The sequence below is a fragment of the Pygoscelis adeliae genome, unplaced genomic scaffold (assembly GCF_000699105.1).
Source record: "Pygoscelis adeliae isolate BGI_AS28 unplaced genomic scaffold, ASM69910v1 Scaffold424, whole genome shotgun sequence".
NCBI classification, from domain to species: Eukaryota; Metazoa; Chordata; class Aves; order Sphenisciformes; family Spheniscidae; genus Pygoscelis; species Pygoscelis adeliae.
In genome coordinates, this window is record NW_008824651.1 from 98,906 (window position 1) to 118,481 (window position 19,576).

General features: G+C 40.6%; 1 protein-coding gene across 4 annotated transcripts in view; it reads right to left on the bottom strand.

Moving 5' to 3' along the window:
• The window catches only part of ARHGEF7 (Rho guanine nucleotide exchange factor (GEF) 7), an 86,367-nt gene extending 67,059 nt beyond the window's left edge, over positions 1-19,308 (bottom strand). For 3 of the 4 annotated variants that reach the window (XM_009322518.1, XM_009322516.1, XM_009322519.1), the window contains exons 1-4: positions 10,107-10,142; positions 7,845-7,929; positions 3,482-3,612; positions 756-957 (exon numbers count right to left, since the gene is read on the bottom strand). In XM_009322518.1, coding sequence (XP_009320793.1) covers positions 756-957; positions 3,482-3,612; positions 7,845-7,929; positions 10,107-10,112 — 424 coding nt within the window. In that variant the 5' untranslated portion in view covers positions 10,113-10,142. Of the gene's footprint in view, positions 1-755; positions 958-3,481; positions 3,613-7,844; positions 7,930-10,106; positions 10,143-19,078 lie in introns of those variants that run through there. The other variant, XM_009322517.1, reaches the window with a different exon arrangement.
• Positions 19,309-19,576: the final 268 nt, after the last annotated feature.

The window sequence follows — 19,576 nt, forward strand, 5'->3', positions numbered from 1 at the left end:
GGAGGGAGAGGAGGGAGAGGGAGGGAGGATGTCACCCACGTCAAGGTCCCGGTGGATTAAAAGGCAATGTTAGTTCTGATAGTCATGAAGATGACATTTACAGAGGGCACTTTCACTGTATGAAGTTCAAAATAAAACCTCAGTGGAAGAGTGAAGCCTGTGTAAAGAAAAGTTTAAGGCACATGAACAATAAAGAGAAATCACAAACACATTATCTTTCAAAAACTGTCTCTAACTTCTAGTACATTTCAGTAGAATTGGGCATTTTTCCTGCGTTTGTTTGCTTCTAAGTAATGGGACATGTTTAGAGATTTTTTTGGTGTAGCTGGCTGTTGGTTTTGGGGGGTTTGTTTCGGTTTGGTTTGTCGTTGTTTTTAGAGATTTGCAGGAAATCTCTCACTATTGAAACCCAAAGCACCAATTCAAAGTATGTCAGCATCAGAGCCAAAATCCAGCATTCTAGGAATTCAGACCAGGGAAGTCAGAGCAGACTGTGACAGAGACAGACAGACAAGCAAACAGAATGGGGGAGTTTTCTCCATGCTTACTGTTAATTCAGAAGTCCCAGACCACTCTACATAGCAAACTTGCATGAGGGAGTATGAGTTCCTGAGCATTAATGATTACTGTGAATGAAGTTCAGTAAATACAGTCAAGCTTAAACAAAAAGCATTACATTTTTTAATGAATCAACCAACTATCAACCTCTACCCAACGCAAGAATTTGCACAAATATGCTCTCCTTCAAAACTCACCATTTGATTTTATTTCTCGTACGTAGTTACTTGGAAACCACCCTGTTTTGCCATTTAGAGTTCCTTCCCACCAGCCTCCTTCTTCCACTCTTGTAACATGAATAATATCTCCTTTTGAAAAAGAAAGTTCATCTTCATTTGTCTGTTGAAAATTAAATTTTGCTCTCACCACCAACTGATGGTTGCTGTTATCTGTCATGTCCTAGTAAGTGAGAATACAAAGAACAAAAAGATCACTTTAGAGATTTAAATGATTATTCCATGAAAAAACAGAAGCATCCATAAAATGGAAATAGCCTCTCCTCCACACATAACACTCCCCACACGTTTTTACTCTAAGCATTTGTAAGGGATGATTTGCCATTTCCAGTGTTTCTGTTATTTTTAATCTATGGATCTGTATCAGTCCAGGGAGTGTACCGTCTTATTACAGCCCCTTCAAATCAGAAAGGGGTAACAGAGCTAAAATGAGAATCATTCTTACTCCCTCAAAAAAACCCCAAATTCTACTTTCTATATATAGTATAAATTGGAACTGCCTTTGGCAACTGCAAAGAAACAACAGCTTTACATTAGAGAGGTTTTTTTCTAAAACTTTCCAGGCTGGGAGGAGAGTGGAACAGAGTTGGGTTTAATTTAATTCTGGATATAAATAAAGTTTGCAGCTTAAAACTTCCCCCCTCTCCCCCCCTGTAACAGATCAGGTTGGAAGGTTCCACACCTGAATGTGCAAGTCTCCATGGCCTGCCAATGGAGAAGGACAGTGTTCTTCCACAAAACCTACGAAACAGTTATGCAATTTACCTTGAGTAAGTACTCACAAATCATTTGCCTCAAGTTCCGCAAAGCAAGTCGTCTGCAGCATGTCAGACTTGCAGCTGTCCATATATATATGCTCATCCCCTATCGCAGATGTGCAGGCAGATTATTGCTCTATTTTAACAACTCCATGTTAATAGCTACTTCTTAGAAGTCTTTAAAATTAATTATGTTTGAATTCGGCATTTTGTTCTTGGATGTCAATTTTGAATATCTGCATCATTTAAGCATTTCATGAGAATTAGGACAAACTTTTATGCTAAAAAAGCTAAATAATTGGACAGCTTTAAATAATCTAAATGCAATCCATTGCCCTGGAACTAAGAGAACAGGACTATATGTCATGTCTGTCTCTATCATAAGTAAGGATCAAAACCTGCATTACTAAAAAAAGTAACTTAGTGAGAAAATGACTGTGTAAGCAATCCTAGTCAGCTCTCCAGGTAGCAGAATTTCACCTATGTGTTGTCTATATAGTTGAGATGATTAAAAGATGTACTGCGTAATGTCACTGGGATCATATAACATGTCAGCCTAAGTCATATCCACAGCAATCATGTTACTGTATCACAACTCAATTTAACAATCAGACTTTTAGTGGCTGAGAAACTGTAGGAAAATGGAGGCAAACAACTTTGAAAACATGCAGAAAACCCCAAGATACTGCAGGTCACAATGTTCGACAATTAGACCGGCACATTTTCAAACAAGTGCCTCTGCCTTAGTCCTCTGCTTGTACATCATGTGCTTTCATCCGCTATGACTGCTCAACAAGAGAAAAGGTTTTGCCTTAGTAAACGGTAAAAAGCCACAAAATAAGCAGCAACATTGCACAGTGGCATCAACCACAGTCCCCTTACTCTGCCAGGATGGCTCTCCAGTAGAGGAAACTGAGTACAAATTCAGCGAGAACAGTTCTAAACTGATCACCTACAGCAGCAAAACCAAACTAAGAATCTCCCAGGTTTGGCCACTAGCTCTCTTTCTCTCCTTTCTGCACTTCTCTGCCCTTTTGCAACTTTCTGCAGAGCTGCTCAGATCACCAAAGTGATAGAAATACTTAAAACTCCGATTACTTCAGTAATCCAGCTAACAGCTAGTCCCACAAACAGTTGCATCAGCAAAACTGAGTGGGTGGTGAACAGCAGAGTGGGAGCTGAAATTAGTGGCCTAGGGCAAGAACTTGCAAGGGCTCTGCTACCAGAGAACACACATCTAACCACACCTAAGAAAGCTTAAGCAGAGCACTGTGTTTAAAGTTTCACACAGCAATCATCACTTAGTTCAAAACAGACTCCTTCAAGCATAGAAAAAGCAATTTAGTAAGGATCTGAACCCTCCTTGCAAACCTTTTAGTCACTAAAAGCACCTTTCATCACAGTTAGTTTCAATACAGTACTCCATCCTGATTTCGGCTGTACTGTAAAACAACTGCCCATACCATTTATTTACCTGAAGGCTAGTTGAAGGATTCATCTTGAAACATAACAGAAAACTGGAATAACTACTAATACTGCCAACATTAAAAGTACCACCTTTGCTGAGGTTTGACTATCCTTCAATCATCATCCCTAAACCCAAAGACATGGAGAAAATGAGATTTTTGCCTTTGAAAAAGCAAGTCCTTATACTGAAAAGTAAGAAATAAATCCAGTAAAATACCACTCCATGTTGCCTGCATATGCAGTGAGGAAAAAGAATAATTAGAAGTTCACAGAAAGCTGCATGTATTTTGGAACATCATAAGAAAAGCTGCAAAAATAGGATGTCACAGGCTTGAAATACAGAAGTCAGAGGGAACAGTTTCCTTGCTGCACTATTGTTTACTTATAAATCTTGTCAAAAGAAAAAAGAAAAAAGAAAAAAAAAGTCACACCACAGCATGTTTCATTTCCTCTAGAACTTACCAAACTCCGATATTGTCCCTGAAAGAGTTTTGAAGTTCTACTGTGTAAAGACTGGGATCCCAGAGAATCAAAAGATTTTATCCGATGAGATGAGGGACGTGCGCATACAGAGTCACTGCCCAGCCCTATGTCTGTAGGAGGGGAAAAAAAAAGTAAATGTTAGAATTTGAGAAATCTGCATATCACTTCTGCTTACTTCTGTAAAACTCACTTGCTTTAAGCAGATTCAATGTATCTGTAGTTGCTCAATAATTCAAGATTAAAAAAAATTATAGTAATAAATGATCTGAAATCCTGAGACACTGGCAGTTTCTTCCCCACACAGACAGGAAAACAACTTGAGCTGTTTAGGAAGAGGAGGGTTAGGGTTGTATTTCTCCATTCCTACTCACTACCAGTCTATTTAAAGGTAATTAACCAGCATCATTTTAGCTAGCGGCCAAGAATTTTGAATGCATAAAACTTGCTTGAAGTAGAGCCAGCCACATCTGTTTCCTAGCTCTTCCCCACCACCACCATCATCTTCTCAATTAAAACATTCCTTCCACTGTCTTTTTTTCCTATGTTCCTTTGTCTCATCCCTTTTTTGCCAACTAAGCTATTTCTTCTTCTTTGGAGGAAGAGGGAGGGATAGGAGAAGTAGAAAGGAAGAAAGCTGCTTGCTCAGAAAAACAACACTGCCCCAAAACCTCTCCCTTCTTTCTTTTTTCTCTGCTCCGAGCAGCACACCCATTTGCAAGATGTTCATCTGAGGGGCAGCGTTACTCGCTGTCAGGGTGCCACTAGGGTCCCTGTGGGCTGGGAGGCATCGAGGGGGTGGCAGGGCAGGGCTCACCCCACCACCCCAGCCAGGAGCAGGGAAGCTGGACACCGGGGCAGCCCCAGCCCCGGACATCGGGCACCTCCCTGGGGATGGAGTGTCGGCCCACCTACGGTGGGGTGTCCTCATGCGGATTAGCAGGCCACAGCCAGACAGGGGCCGGGCTGCACCGAAAGCGGCTCCTAAGGGCCAGGGTCAGTGCTGGCCATGACCTCCCGCAGCGCTGCTGGGAGCCTCTCCCCAGCGTTACGGTGGGACAGGGGTTGCTCCTGGCTGCACCAGCTCCCCCAGCCCTCACAGCCAAACCCCCAGGAGGGGGATGCTCCCAGGGCCCTTGCACAGGTGACACGTTATGGCAGACAAACATTGCTCCTTTGCATGAGTATGCAAGTCATTCCTTCTCCTCGTGTTTTCCCACATACAAGGAAATCGTTCAGCGAGCATCTGAGCTTCAAGGAGCCCCAAAAGCAATGCACTATTTTCTGTCCCAAACTTAAGATGTTTTCACTAGACTACACAAGCACCCCAACTGCTCTGCTGGTTTTTATGTCTGTTACTCTCTTTCCTAGTAGTTTGCTTTGCCTCCAACACTCTACCTCCATCAGAGGTACACGCACACTACAGTCTCTCAGTTACTTTCAGACTAAACCAGACAACAATTATGCAATCCTAGTTACTTTTGGTCAAAGGGAAATACACACGTAGGTGCAGTTCCATGAGGAGACTGGTGAACAAAGCATGTCTACTGTTCCACATCAAACCTGAAGGGAGAATTCAATTCACCTTAACTGGAAAGCCTTTCAACTTCCGCACGGCATCTAACAGCAGCCGAGATGCAGGAAGAGGGAAATGAACAATGAACACAAAAGAAAAGTGTTGACAAAGGATGCTCCAAGTCTGCAGCGACTGAGCAGAGAACACCTTCCTCAGGTGCATCTTTTTAAATAGTCTTTGTCATCCTTCAAAAATCATTATCCTTCAAAAAAACTACAAATATACACACCCTAGTCATCAAGTAGTGCAATATTAGAATTATTCATATTAAGTTGCGTATTTTGTATGGATAGTATCATTACACATTCAAATCATAAAAGACCTCACACTTTGCGAGCCTGCTTTCCTAAAAGCATTTGAAGGCCTTTGTATAAATACAAACACTAGTGATTATAGTCCATTACAGAAAGAACTTACATCTTTGTTTTCACAGACTGCTGGGAGAGAAATGAGAATAGATCATAGGCTTCGTTTGTAAATCGTAACTTTATGGCTAATTCTAATGCTCCCAAAAACTTCAAAGTTGCCATAACCATCAGTAACTAATAGCACTTCAGGGATATGAGTAACCTGAAGCATCTCCATGTCCAGTTTGCTGTGTTTCCTATCTGCAGTCAAGTAGAAGGACAGATAGACTACCAAATCCAGCATTATACCTTGACACAGTTCACCTAGGAAAACAGGATCAGGCTGACTCATGGCAGTGTGTTCCAGCCTCTGGGCAGCCCTAAAACACATAACCTAGAAATTGTTTAAATGTGGCCTGATTCCCAAAATTTTCTATTTCACAACAGCAGATCTAATACACCAACACAAGAGCACCTTTTGAGGCTTGAATTAGAAACTGCATGTGTCTGAGCTGAAGAGAAGGAAAATTATTACAAACAAACCACATGCAAATTGCAAGTACTTTTACCAATAATATCTGAATACTTTTAAATGAATTTGAACTTTTGATAGACTTAAAAGGCTTGCAGGCCCCATGTATCCATTAAAGTTTCCATTAAAATACCAAATAAACATGTTCAATGAATTTCTCAATGGGACTATTGTCAGAAAAGAATTCAACTCTGCTGCTAAAAACTCAAGAATCTTGACTGGCAACACAATGTGCATATTTGACAAATACTAATTTGGTAGATTTCACAGAAGCTTCACACTTCTATCCATCCCTCCATCCAAAGATTTCCAGGGTTTGTAACACCCTTTCTTCTTTTCCACCATTATCTCAGCTTCCCTATACCAGTTCCTCTCCCCTTATCTGTCTACAAACAGCAACTAGTACCTTGATCCTGCCCCTCCTGAACTTAAAGAATTTGATGGAGTGTGAACATGTGTATACCTGAAATTCTTGCAGACCCAGATGGGGATCTGAAAGCCACCTTCCAGTACTACAGTAGGGAGACGGAGTCTAAAATGCTTTCTACACAGTCACCCAATTAAAGAAAATTGTTTGGAAGAACAGTTGGTCAGGAAGATTCATGCAGCTCTGCTTGCTCCTAGGAATGAGGCAACACCACAGTTCGCATGTGGTTTTGATTTTTGGTTTCTATAGCACCACACCCTCCCATGAAAGGGATCAGCCTATGTCCTTTCCAAGGCCAGCTACAATTGTGGCTTTTTGATGTGGGTATTAATCTATTGCTGTCTGGACCAAACAGCCACACTTTTCCTCCCCTTTAAAGACAGCTATGGTCAGTGTACAGCAGCTTTAAAGATGTACTGAAATGGTTTACATTTGCACTTGCAGTTAAGATGAAAGGCAGTATCATCAACTGGTGTAAGTAGCTTCAAAGTCGTCAATGGTATTATTACTCCATGCCCATTCATTAGAACTAAGAATTTGGTTGTAAAACTCACTCCTAAGGGGTGTTTTCTGATGCAAGGAGAAAAAAAAGCCACAAAAAAAATCCCTGTTGTAACGGACCAGAGGAGTATTATAAAAGCAACAAGATACTTATTATTAAACAAAATAACACTGACCAACCACCGACTTTTCTATCATCTTCCTTTACCTCCCAACATAAAAATTGACAAGCGTGGTCCATTTTTAAATAATACCTCTCTCTCACCAGACTCTAACCTGATAACCATTACTGGAACTTGCTGCTGACAATGTAAAACCCCAGCACAGAGCAGCAAAAAGGGCCACCAATGTTAGCATTTCTTGACCATCCCGGGGTCCAGCTGACATAGTTTAGTACAGCCTCACCTGACAACAAAGCATGGACACCTCTCACCTGTGTGCTATTTCTACAGCACTCTCTTCCTCCCAAAGAACTTGAGGTAGGTGGTTCTAGTTGCTACCTCAATGAAACATGCATGGATAAAGAGATCAGAGATGTTGCCTATCCTTTTGTTACTGTCAAGAAAGGACAGTGCTGGGGAATGGGGAGTGGGGGGACAACATGACAAGAACATTTGCAGAAGTGTTCAAACACAGGAATGACAGAGTGGGGCAAAAGTCAACTTTTAGTATTTCAAACTGAAAAAAGGGAAAAAAAAAAAATGGGGCTTTTTTCCTAAAAATTCTTGCCAGCTAAAAGGCTCAGCCTTTGCTCCACTGCAAAGCTTCCTTCTGCAGAAGAGGACATGAGAGAATCCGGAGAGACCACTGCCAAAGTCGTAACAACAAACTGCAACAAAGAAGCCCTTCTAAAACACTGTACACGTTCATTTTATCGTGAGTACAGCAACAGGTATAAATATACATTGACATAAGTTGAAGGTAAGGTAAACAAGCACCAGGACAGAGCAGAGTCTACTTACCTGCAGTCACCTTATTTAAAGCCACGAGAGAGCTGAGAACTTTGCTGAAATTCTGTCCCTGATACAGGTCATTTGCATCAAAAGTCTGAAAACAAAAGAACTTACAATAAGTCATAGAAACAAGCCTTTAAACTAAGCATGTCTATGCTATCACACAAACCACGACTATAGAAGCTATTGTCTGATCAAGGTGTCAGTCTTTCAGTGGCTGTCACGGACCAGTAAAACTGTGGGGATTTTTTTCCCTTTAAAAAAAAAAAGTCACACATTTTTAAACAGAAAAAGAATATAGAAATGGCTGCATTTGAGAAAAAATGAAGAACGTAAGCTAAAAATACCAAGTGTCATTTAAATTACAGGAAAGTTGAATAAAATGTATTATCAGAAGAGAAAAGCCTTCCTCAGACAGTTTGGCCAAAAAAAGTTACTGGGTACCATTACTCTTGGCATACTCTTCTTTTTCTGTAGCAGCTCACAGGCACAGTACCTGATTGTTCATAAGATATTTTTAAAATTACTACAAATACTTTAAAAAGTACTACAACAGCCTATGTGCCATCTCTTTATTCTACAAGACACAGAGGAAGGCAGCATTCCTGAAAATTAATGAATTTTACGAAGAGTGAATTTGCTGGATAGGTTAGATGGAGAATGAGGTTTGGGAAAGGGAGGGATGAAAGCTGGGGGTTATTTTATTTTTTAACTGCGGGAGAGAGATCCAAATCTCAAACTACCTTGTAGAAAACACTCCAGTAACTTTCAAGCGCTGAGTGATGACATTAAACATCTGGATTTTCAGGGAGAAAAGAGGAGATTTAAAAAAAAAGAGACCCATAATAATTGCCTGAGGTAATGGAAACACTCATCCAATCCACTCATCTCATGAAAATAGCTCTCCCAATGTTCTGCACAGGTTGAAAGGAGTCACAGTATTCCCTTGTGCAAGACTAGAAAGAGGACGATAAAAGACAGCTATTACAGTTGTTCCAACTGATTTAAGAAACAGAAAGAGATTCAGTTTCCCGCAGTGTAGCTGCTTTTATCTAAAAAGTCAACAAAACCCTGTTTATTTTCCTGATAACAGACCCATCCCACAGGCACTATCAGAAAGTCTGTACCCCAGAAAGCAGCCTTCAGAGGCAGGAGAGGGAAAACCCGTATTCCCAGGGAAGACGACAGGAAGGGACAAAGGAAGGCCAGCAAGAGAAACAGGGAGGATGATTAAACCCAAGAGAAGTGAAAATTTTCATGAAAGCTACCTAAAGTAACCACAGAAGGGACTGCCAGACCAGTTGTGACTGGTTATGTGATCTACTAACAAAAAGGTAGAGCAGATTTGGGAAACATTTAATGACAGTATTATTCAGTAAGAAAAAAAAAATCTCCCAAAGCACAGTACGAGGTACTTGCATATGTTAACATGCACATTTTTCCCCCCGCAGACTGAGGATCATCTCTGGTCCCAGTGAGCAGCAGTTCTACCTCAGCTGTACAGGTGCTGACATCTCTCAAACTCAGGCAGTATGTATACAGCTCAGAAGAGCGATGCCACAAAACAGACGCAAAAATCAAGCAGAGGCGAACACTAATACACTCCAAGCAGTTATCACTCATAAAATAAATCAAATAACTATTTCACCAAGTTTCACTGGACTACAGAAAATCTAAATACTACTCTTATTTATTTGAAGCTGTAAGGAGGGACCGGGGAATTGCCTAGATGTGAATTTTGTAGGGTTTTTCTGAAAACATGAGGAAGTATTTAAAAACTATGTGCACAATAAAAGACACTAGGCAAATAAGAAAGTATCTTATTTTACACAAAGAGACTAAAGATATGTTAAGTTTTATTAATAGCATAATTTATAATAGACATGAGAAAAGATAGCAATAAGGTGATAGCAGAATACATAAAAGCAAAACCAGACTGGAAATAGCTTAAACACTGCTCAAATTGGGGCGGGGGGGGAAGCTGTGATGGAACAAAAAAGCATCAGGAGTGTAAAATTTTCAGTGTTAGCTATATGCTTATTGTGGTAGCTTTTAAACAAGCAAATGAAAAGTATGAACAGAATCACAAAATAATGGCTCTGATCCCAAAAAAGGAAATAAGAAACACTTGTGCAGACACCAGAACTGGATCAGAAAGGTACTATAGGGGAGAGAGAGAACTATTAAAAAAAAAAGGAGCATTTAAGGAAAAGGTTAGAAACTATAGCTTAAACTTACAAAAAAAAAATCCTAAATCCACTTCAAGCTCACCTTCATTCTGGATTCTGCTAGAGCCAAGAGCTCTCCAAAGTCAGGCTAACTGGAGAACAACAGGATGCGAGGAAGCCTCGTTCCCTGCTACACCGAGACTATAGGGGATACCAAGAATGATTTGATTGGATCATCCCAACACATACAGTGCCATAAAAAAGCCTGTATCCAGGACACGCATCCAGTCTGCTACTTCACAGGAAACAACACAATGGGAGGATACGAGAAACGTTTGCTTCCTTGCGATTTTACATAAAGCAGTTCTGACAGGAAGCCACCCTCAGCACGCTCATGGCCTATTATGTTCATTATAGCATTTGATAGAGGGGGAGGGGGACATGACACCCTCCAGACAGATTTTCTCCTAACTTAACAAATATTTAAGAATAAACTAACCTGAGAGATAAGTGTGGAAAAAAGCTTCGGTGCTCTAAGGTTTTGAGGCTAATTCGTTATGAACTCAACTACTCGATTATAAAAACCTTGTTTCAAAAAACCAAACCAAAAAAAACCACCCACAAAACAAACCCACACAACAACAAAAAAGCCACTCACACCCTTCTTCTATCTTAGTGGAAGTTTGCTCATTTCACAATACATTTGAAAACTCTCTGACATGAGTAAAAGCATCGAGACACTTTAAGAGGGGCTTCCACGGGACTGCCAGAGAAAACAATCTGGTCCGGGTTTCAAGAGAAGTCCAACTTGTATGTGGACTACCATCTTCATTCTGGTATTTACAGACAGGTCAGCTGTGAGAACTGACTCTTTAAAACATCATATCTTGACGTGAGAAAGAGTCATTCAGTAACTTCCCTATCCAACGCCACTGGGTGACAAACATCCCCCCCCCCCCCCCCCCCACCCCCCCACATACTGTCACTCCCCCCCCCCCCCCCCCTACAACACCCCCAATTCTGTGACTGCAAGAATCAAGGCTGAATTTTGAGATCCAAGTATCAAGCAAAGTTATTTTTATATTACAAACTATTACCACTTAACAACGTCTGCATGCTAAATTATCGTCTATAATACTAGCATAACCCACTTTTCAAATCACGTAAGAAGCACAACATGAATTCAAACTTGCACATGCTTACAATAGCTCTTAAAACCTAAAAATGCAAACACTTAGAAAGATACTACCTTGGAAATACTGAGATTTGTCTTTTAAACATTATGTGACAGGCATATATAGCATTAAACAAGGCTTTATGGAAAAATAGTTCCAATACACCCTTGTTTTCCAGGCAAGCAACTTTAACTCTGCAGAGACTCCACCTGTGATGAAGTTTACCCTCTTGTTCATCCAATCCTTATCTTCCACCAAGACAGTCAGATAAAACACTAGTCAGGATGCAAGTATAAAACCTTCATAAATCACATCAGATGAGGACCCAGCCAAGCCAAATCTTTTAAACTAAATAAAATACTTTTGTTTTAAATTCCACAGAATTGACCACCTGCAGATATGTCTTATATAAGCATTAACATAAAGCACACCTATTAAATAAAGACAGACCAGCACTGTCCTCTAATTAGGAGCCTTACACTGGAAACACTTTGCAGTTTATAGTTAGCTGGAAATCCATGAATGTCAAACTGAGCAGGCTCATCCCCATATGCCTCTTATTATCTGCCTGTTTTCCTGTTCTTTTAACATCTTTCTCACATTCTTCTGTTCTCTCCTGGATTTCAATGTCTGACACATCAATATCCCAGGCAGATACTGTATTCTAGAAGCAGACCAGACCAAACTGCCTAATAACAAGGGGTCTTACGTGATCTATAACACTACGCATACACTCAAGAGCACGCTGGCCCTATCAGTCACAGGACACTGACTGCCAAAGCCTGCTGATTGCCTACCCTGACCCACATACTCCGGCTTCCCTTTCCACACCCCCCACCAATTCCCAATATACAAGCCTGACTTTCCATAACTATGCCTCCATTTTTTGCCCCTAGGATTTCAACTGGCTGCAAACTTTATTGATAACAATTTTATGACCTCTTCCAGGTCATTAATGAAATATTAAATAACATGGTTGAGTACCAATGGCAGCAAATCCCCTATAGCAAGGTGTACACTGGATAGTCATTCCACATTTGTAATTGTATTCAAGCCTATTAATTAGCCAGATTTTAAATTCATTTCATAATGAGCCATATTGATTTTTCCATCACCGACATTTCTTAAACACCAAATGAAATGCCTTAGAGATCCATTTCATCCACATACTGGTTGTTCAACTACCAAATCCACCCTCTCATTTTAAAACAAGAATGACTTCTGCATGCATCTGTTTAAACTCCGTAACATTCAAAATGGCCATGGTAATACAGTCAGGTCATTTTAAGTCATCTAAACCACTAACCCTGAGTAGATGGAGACTTCAGATGGTGTCTATGATCTAATAGCAATAAGGAAATAAAACTAACATAGCAATGCTCATCCCTCATATCCCTGCAACAACCAGTACCTACTGAAATTGGAAAAACATTAACTGAAGAATTAGTGAAAGGAAAAGGAAATTTGAAAGTAAGGTTGGGAATATGCGTGGTGAGAGCAGACTAAGGCATACAATAAGCCGGCAGCAGCATTCTATTCTTCAAATCAGTCAGTTTCAAGGCCTCAGGTATCCTTTATACTATTTTATTCCTCCCTTCTAGCCCATTAAGTCAGAAGCCAGTTATGGAGGAAATATTTTTAAATTAAGGTTATTTATCCTGATAAAGCAAGGTCTACAACTTGGAGATGGGGAGGGGGCGGGGGCACACGGAATCGGTGGTGGTTCAGCCAAGCTTCCAGACACACACTTTTTCTTCAAATGTGTCTTCTACCAATCTTAATTTGCTTTTATCCTTAAACCACCCGAGCATCAGTAAGGCTGTATCTAACAGTCATAGTAAGAAAAGTTCATATATTGGTTAAGAGTAAAATAGAAAGGTTTTTCTTAGTAAGTATTTCCTTGCTAGACTAGCACCTTGCTACTGTACACAGGTACAGTATTCCCAGTGAATATTAACATTTTAAGCATCTGTCTGACAAAAATAGATGACAGCTTTCTTTACAGCACTGCACCATAAACTGCAGCAGCTGAGGAGCTGACTTATGAGCAGCCCAGACATCTGTGCAGCACAGATAGGGCTGCCACTGCTAACCTCACCAGCCAGCCCTAAAATAAGCTTTAGCCGCTAGGCTGCGTGTACTAAACCGGCAGGACACTTTCCAGCTCAGCTTGGTGGCCTCGGGCCCCTAGCACAAAAGATTACAAGAACATTGGCTTGCTCACCCAGAGGAAATGAAAGGAAATGAGCAGGGCGGCTTGGCAAGGCACAGCATGACCACATGCAACATGTCACTCCACCTGTTCCTAACGCACAGGCTGCAGCATTTTTGGCCATAGGAGCATGAATAAACAAGCGGTAGGGGAAAAAAAAAAGCAACTCACAGTTAGAAACAGGTGACCTTCTTGAAAAACATTAAGAACTCCAACACCTCATTTCGTTGCGCCACCACCCCCAGCGTATTTCTACCCCTTAGAGCAGCTGGCAAGGGGAAGCCACGGAGGCCATCCACAGTCCACCTTCCCACGATGACACCTAATACGCCCAAGATGGAAAAAAGGTCCCGTAGGTAAGCCTACACACAAAGCACAAATTTCTTCATTTATTCTCACATTAGGTCAGCTGAAAGCGGAGCTGAGTCTCATTCAGCTATTATGCAGCAGCTGTTCCTCGAGCCGTGAATTATCATCTGAAAGCTGCGGCAGTAAAAGGAGAGATAAGAAAAGCAGGGAACTATGACAACTGAGAGAGGAAGGGAAGGGGGGAGAAGAAGAGATGATTACAAATGTTCTGGAAATCTCTATGAAGCATAACGTTGCCCAAATCTGGTATGCACAGCACAAGGGAGAGCTAAAAAAACCAATTAACTTCTGTTTCAAAAATTAAAGAGTAAGACAAGAAGAAAAGTTTGAAAATAACTGGGAGAACAGACCTGCAGTGCAGGATTTCTGTGTGATTTGGTACCAGCTCACACGAGAAATTAAAACTCAGTGGTAAAGAATATATAAAACTTAAGACGAGATCTGGAATAAATTTTACTGCTCATATAAACCTGTTACTCAAGAGTAAAAACTTAATCGTACTAAAAACACCACATCACCTAGAAAGCTTTATTTAATTCCTACAGCTAGTAATACTTTTAAAACCTAACATCTTATCTACAAAAACAGGCACAACCAGTAATAAAAATGCATATGGAAGTTTGTAGTGTCTGTGTGCACATATGCGTGTGCATGCATGTATCTGAACACACATTTATGACACAAATCTTAAGCGGACAAAGGTTAAAAGAAAAAAACAAAAACTTGTTTTAGAGTCCCTGAAGATGTACTAAAGTTTTCCAGCTCCAAGAACTTTTCGCCCAAACGAGCCTCATCAAAGCACTAATGATTCTGCAGAGCATTAACTTCAAAATACTACATAACATTTTACCTAAGCCACTGCTTCAAGGTCAACATCTAAACATTGCCAAAACTAAACATATATAACTTATTTTTCACCAACCCCAGCAAAAATGGCATGAAAAAAAATCTACACAAAGAAACACTAGGTTCCTTTTTGGAGATGAACCGTACAAATTTCTGAAGCTTTCCAAATTTGTTTCTTTTTTAGAATGTAACACAGCAAGTTAGCATTCTCAAATGAATTCTTTAGTAAGAAAGTCGTAGAATTTGGTATTTTTAACTCTAAACTTCTAGTAGTAGCAAACCAAGAAGCAATTTAAAAAACAGAAATAGAAAGGTTAGCACTGCCTACACTTGTATAAGCATGTAAGAAAACATAAGCCTGTTCCAAATTTCTACCTGCACAGCAAAACAAGAACTACATCTCACACCTTCATTCTAAATCACTTCCAAATTGCTTTGTAGGTTTTGACTCTTATAGACAATACCACCAGTGACAATCTCAGCTGCCACTGAAAGAGAGACATTCAGTGGCATACAGTATTAATACATGATTGAGTACTAAGGCTTAAGGAAGCTCACACTCCTGGAACTACAGGCACAAATAAAAGTTGTCGGAATGAAATTACCAAAGATAAAATTTGATTGGGACACTGAATTTGAGATGCCTCGGTACTTGCCAATGCAACGGGTTACACCTACTTGTTTAGCCGGAACAAAGCAATTGCATAAGGACCTTCTAGTGCCAATGAAGAGAGGCACCTCGACAGGGAAACTTGGCCAGAAACATACCCCGAGGAAGATTAGCCCAGTAAAACTCACCTCTCTTTCTGATATACACAGGCAAGAACTATGTAAACTACTCTCCTAAAATAAATCAGGAAACACAGCTGTGGAAATCCAGGTCAAAAAGCATGGGGAATACTGCGTGTAAGACAGACAACACACAGGACTGAGGAAAAAACCCACAAAGTACATGCTTGGAAATAAATACAGACAGCTCTGCTATGAAGCAGAGGAAGCACTCAGCGATAAAAATGGTGAAAATTAATTTTTGGCTCATAAGTGCACAAGCCATCACAGACTGCCAGCGCACCTGATAAACAAGGACATGGTTAAATAGTTACCCATTCTGGGGAAAACCACAAGTGAAAGGTGAAGGATATCCTACTGAACTATAACTGGCTTTTCTTTCTAAAAATAAGAACTGAAAGCTCCGCCTTATGCTTCTGCCAACGGTCCAACTCCTACGAATAAAAAACCAAAGGCATTTGAATGAGGTGTAAAAATTAGACCCAAGCACTTCACTCGTCTTGGAGTACAACATCCACCTGCTTAGATGGAAGGCCTGTTGTACAGAATAACAACGATACATTTGGATGACCAAGACTAGGTGCTCAGTTAACTACAAGTTAAATTAATTTCCTAAATTTGCTGATGGGTTCTACTTAATCTTCTGTGCTCTACTAAGCCAGCCATGGACCCTAGCAATGCTCCAGACGTCAAAGCTCAAGTCTCTGCACTGACAGAACGGCCTCGCAAAAAAACAGCAAGAAGTTTCTCAAGTGTCACAAAGTATTCTTCTTCCTGAAAGTTATTGTGTCATCTGACCCTGTAATGAAAAAAAACCCAAACATATACTTCTACAGTGCTTATCAGCATAGATATTACAGAAAAATTGCGATGTGTCAGTAACCTTTTGCTAAAAAGAAGGCTCCTGCTTTCATAACATTTCTTTTAGACACCACAGATGACAAACTTATTCAGCACCAAAGGGTGTGAGTGGACTAGGAGCCAAAACTGCCATGGGGATTGAATACAGTGCCATAGCTAATAAAAAGGCTGGCCCAAATTTCAGAAACAAAAGCAAACAACAGCAAAACCCACAGAACTAACAGGAGACTCTCCGAAAAGAAACAGGCTGCAGAGAAGAAAAGCAGCTCCTAGGTCCTGCTTTTTCCCCCCCAAGAACAATAGTAACACCTACTCCAAGATCGTGCCTCAGAGTAGACGCTAATGAAACCAGTTTCTTCTTGTATGAATAGTTCATTAAAGATCAATGTAGCAGGAGAAAGCCTGTGAAGTCAGTTTTTAAGCCTTTCTGAGACAGATGCTGATAATTAGTTTGAATCAGTCTGTTAATAACTTGCAATTACCAAAAAAAAAAGAAATGGCAGATTTTGGTCTTACAAATTCAGGTGATGTCTACAACAGTATCAGCTGGTCACGTTTGCAAGACTATGATTCCCATTACATGTGAACAACTGCAAGTCATGGGAGTGGCTGGTCACTTGAGTGGCCACACTTTTTTCTTTTTTTAAATCACAGTGGTAAATCCTGGTTTTGGGAAGCTACTCCTTCATCCCACAGCTCCTGCTACTTCAGACTCCATTGGGCACCTATCCTTCCACCACCCCATTCAACACCACTGTGACAGAGCAGCATGAAGAACACAAGCCTTCCTGAGTTCCAGCTTAGAGGGTGTCTCTCGTGCCCTGAAGTACTACATAAAGTTCACAGGCAGATATCCACCTTCTCCTCCATAATTTATAGATAAATGTCATACTTGCAAGCAGAGTTACTGTAATGGAACCTGCAAACTGTTTCCCATCTTAAAGTATAAACATACATTATGGCTCCATCATTTCATACGATTTCTTCCTGACTTTTCTTTTTTCCCCAATAATAAGTTAGAAAGAAACAAGTTAGGAAACAGCTTTAATGAAAGAACAATGCAAAAAATGACTCTGCACAAACGTCAGATGAAGACTTCATGCTAACTGAAATTATCCAGAGCACTGAAAATGAAGACTGACCTCAAGCAGATCACGCATAGTCACGGCAGAAATCAAAATGACAGGACAATAACAGTCTCTTAAGACTACCAAAACAGGCTGCCCAACCAGCCTGGCCAGGGTCTGAAAGCAGATCCTGAACATAAACATTCAGAACTGAATCATCTCTGTGCAAGGTTTTACAAACTGCCAAGGGCTGAACTCATTAGTGACACACTGAATTTTTTAAGGCTCAGAATAAACCAGATCCTAAGGAAGAGGGAGTTGATGTATTCAGGAAACTTGCAACTACGTTTCAAACATTAGGAAGGGAGATGTCTCCTTTTGGAACACTTGAATTTTAGATTTATTTTCTAAAATAAAGAAGTACACATCAGCTAAACTGTGAACATCTCCATACTCTTACCTAAAAACACAGAAAGGATGGCTTGCCATAACCGGTTTCAGATGCCTTCTGTCTAGATACATGTTCTGCCAACATTTCTCAACTAATTTCTATAGTATCAACTTAGTTTCAAAAGCCATGCTGTATGGAGTGAGAAGAGGCCTATATAATGCAGCAAAAGCTTAATTTATACCATGAAAAAATTGGGGAAAAAACCCCAAACAAACTAGGAAAACCAACTTCTCTAGGTCCAAAATAGGTAGTGTTACCTGCAATTCAGCTCTCCCTTTGCAAAACAGGGAAAATAGTAGCTAAATACCAGTTTAAGTCACTACTATCAAATCAAAGTATCACAGACACATAGTAAGATTGCCGAGACAGACTTCTTGTTCTAAACGGGAGCATTCATAGACACAGACACACCCAGAGCATGTCAGAGAGCAAGAGTTGGGGGCAGGGAGAAGGAGTCATCTTACTGCAAAAGATTTTGTACTACATGAGGTTATCATCTGCCCTCTTAAAATAGCCTGCTGGCTGTTCTACTACACTACCACATGCTCGAACCACAACTTAAATGCTATCACATGCTCACGTTTCATCTGGAACAAATGCATACAGCCAAGTGATCAGATGATGCACAGACTCAGTATCAATGGAGAACAAACTACAAAGCACGAGCAACAGAAACAGCCTCACTGACCTCAAACACACTATTTCACCTACCACTTAGCATGCTTAGGAGTCTCATTTTGTTGTGTGTGCACACACTTTTTTAAATAAACATATTAACAGAAGAAACAGGAAAATGCTTGTAGCATTAAATATGCATTAGTAGCTGGAATAGAAAGACTGAAGGGGAATTGCTATTTTAAGATTTCTGGCATGGGTCAGAATTTGACTAAGCATGATTAGATGCGTAGAAAAAAGTGGGAGAGGGAAAAAGAAAGATAACAAACACAAGAAAGGAAGGGGAAAAAAAAGGAGCATTACACCCTTCTGGTACGAAGGGATTTATCAGAAATCATATTCCTTCCTGAATATACTGTGGAAAGTGCCAAAAATTAAGAAAAGGCTTACTGAATTTCCATATAGCCTACTGAAGCTTTCATTTAGAATTACAAACTGGAAAAAAGTCATTCCAAAATAGTTAGCAGAAATGAACAAGCCCTCAAAACCAAGATTTCAGGTTTCAGTTAGATCAGGGTGAATTCATTTCAATACTTCCATTTTAAAAATTCACTGAAGAGCACAAAACTGCATGCACACCCCCTGAGCTACAGCTCCTCCCAAGCGAACCCTTTTCGATTCATAGCTTACCATTTTGATTTCAGCCAGTACAAATACTGTTAAAAAGGAGCCTAGGGCTGGATCTCTCCCTCTCTCCCAGGCACCTGCAATAATGTGATCCAGGATCCTCCACCATTTATAAAACCCATTTTGAAAAAGCAGGCATAGGACTTTATCCAGGAAGCAGGGACGAGGCTCAGGTGACTGACCACTCCTCCTGTTGCAGGGCTAGTGGAGCTGCCTAAGCAGCAGCAGGGCAGCTGGAGGGCCCAGCATCTTCGGACGAGGAAGAGAAAACTGAAGCCAATTTAATGCAACAGCCTGTAACTTGAGGGCATTCAGCAGCTGCCAGGCCAGCAGCCTGGCATCCCCTTCATCCCTATGAAGGGAGAGGCAGACACCTAAGGGCAAGACACATGGCACAGGTCTAGGTAAACCATGCCCACTCGGGATTAGCAAACCCAGAGATCAGAGCAAGCTTTCAGGAGGGAAGTCTCCCACACTCCCTTCTCCCACACCACCTCGCAC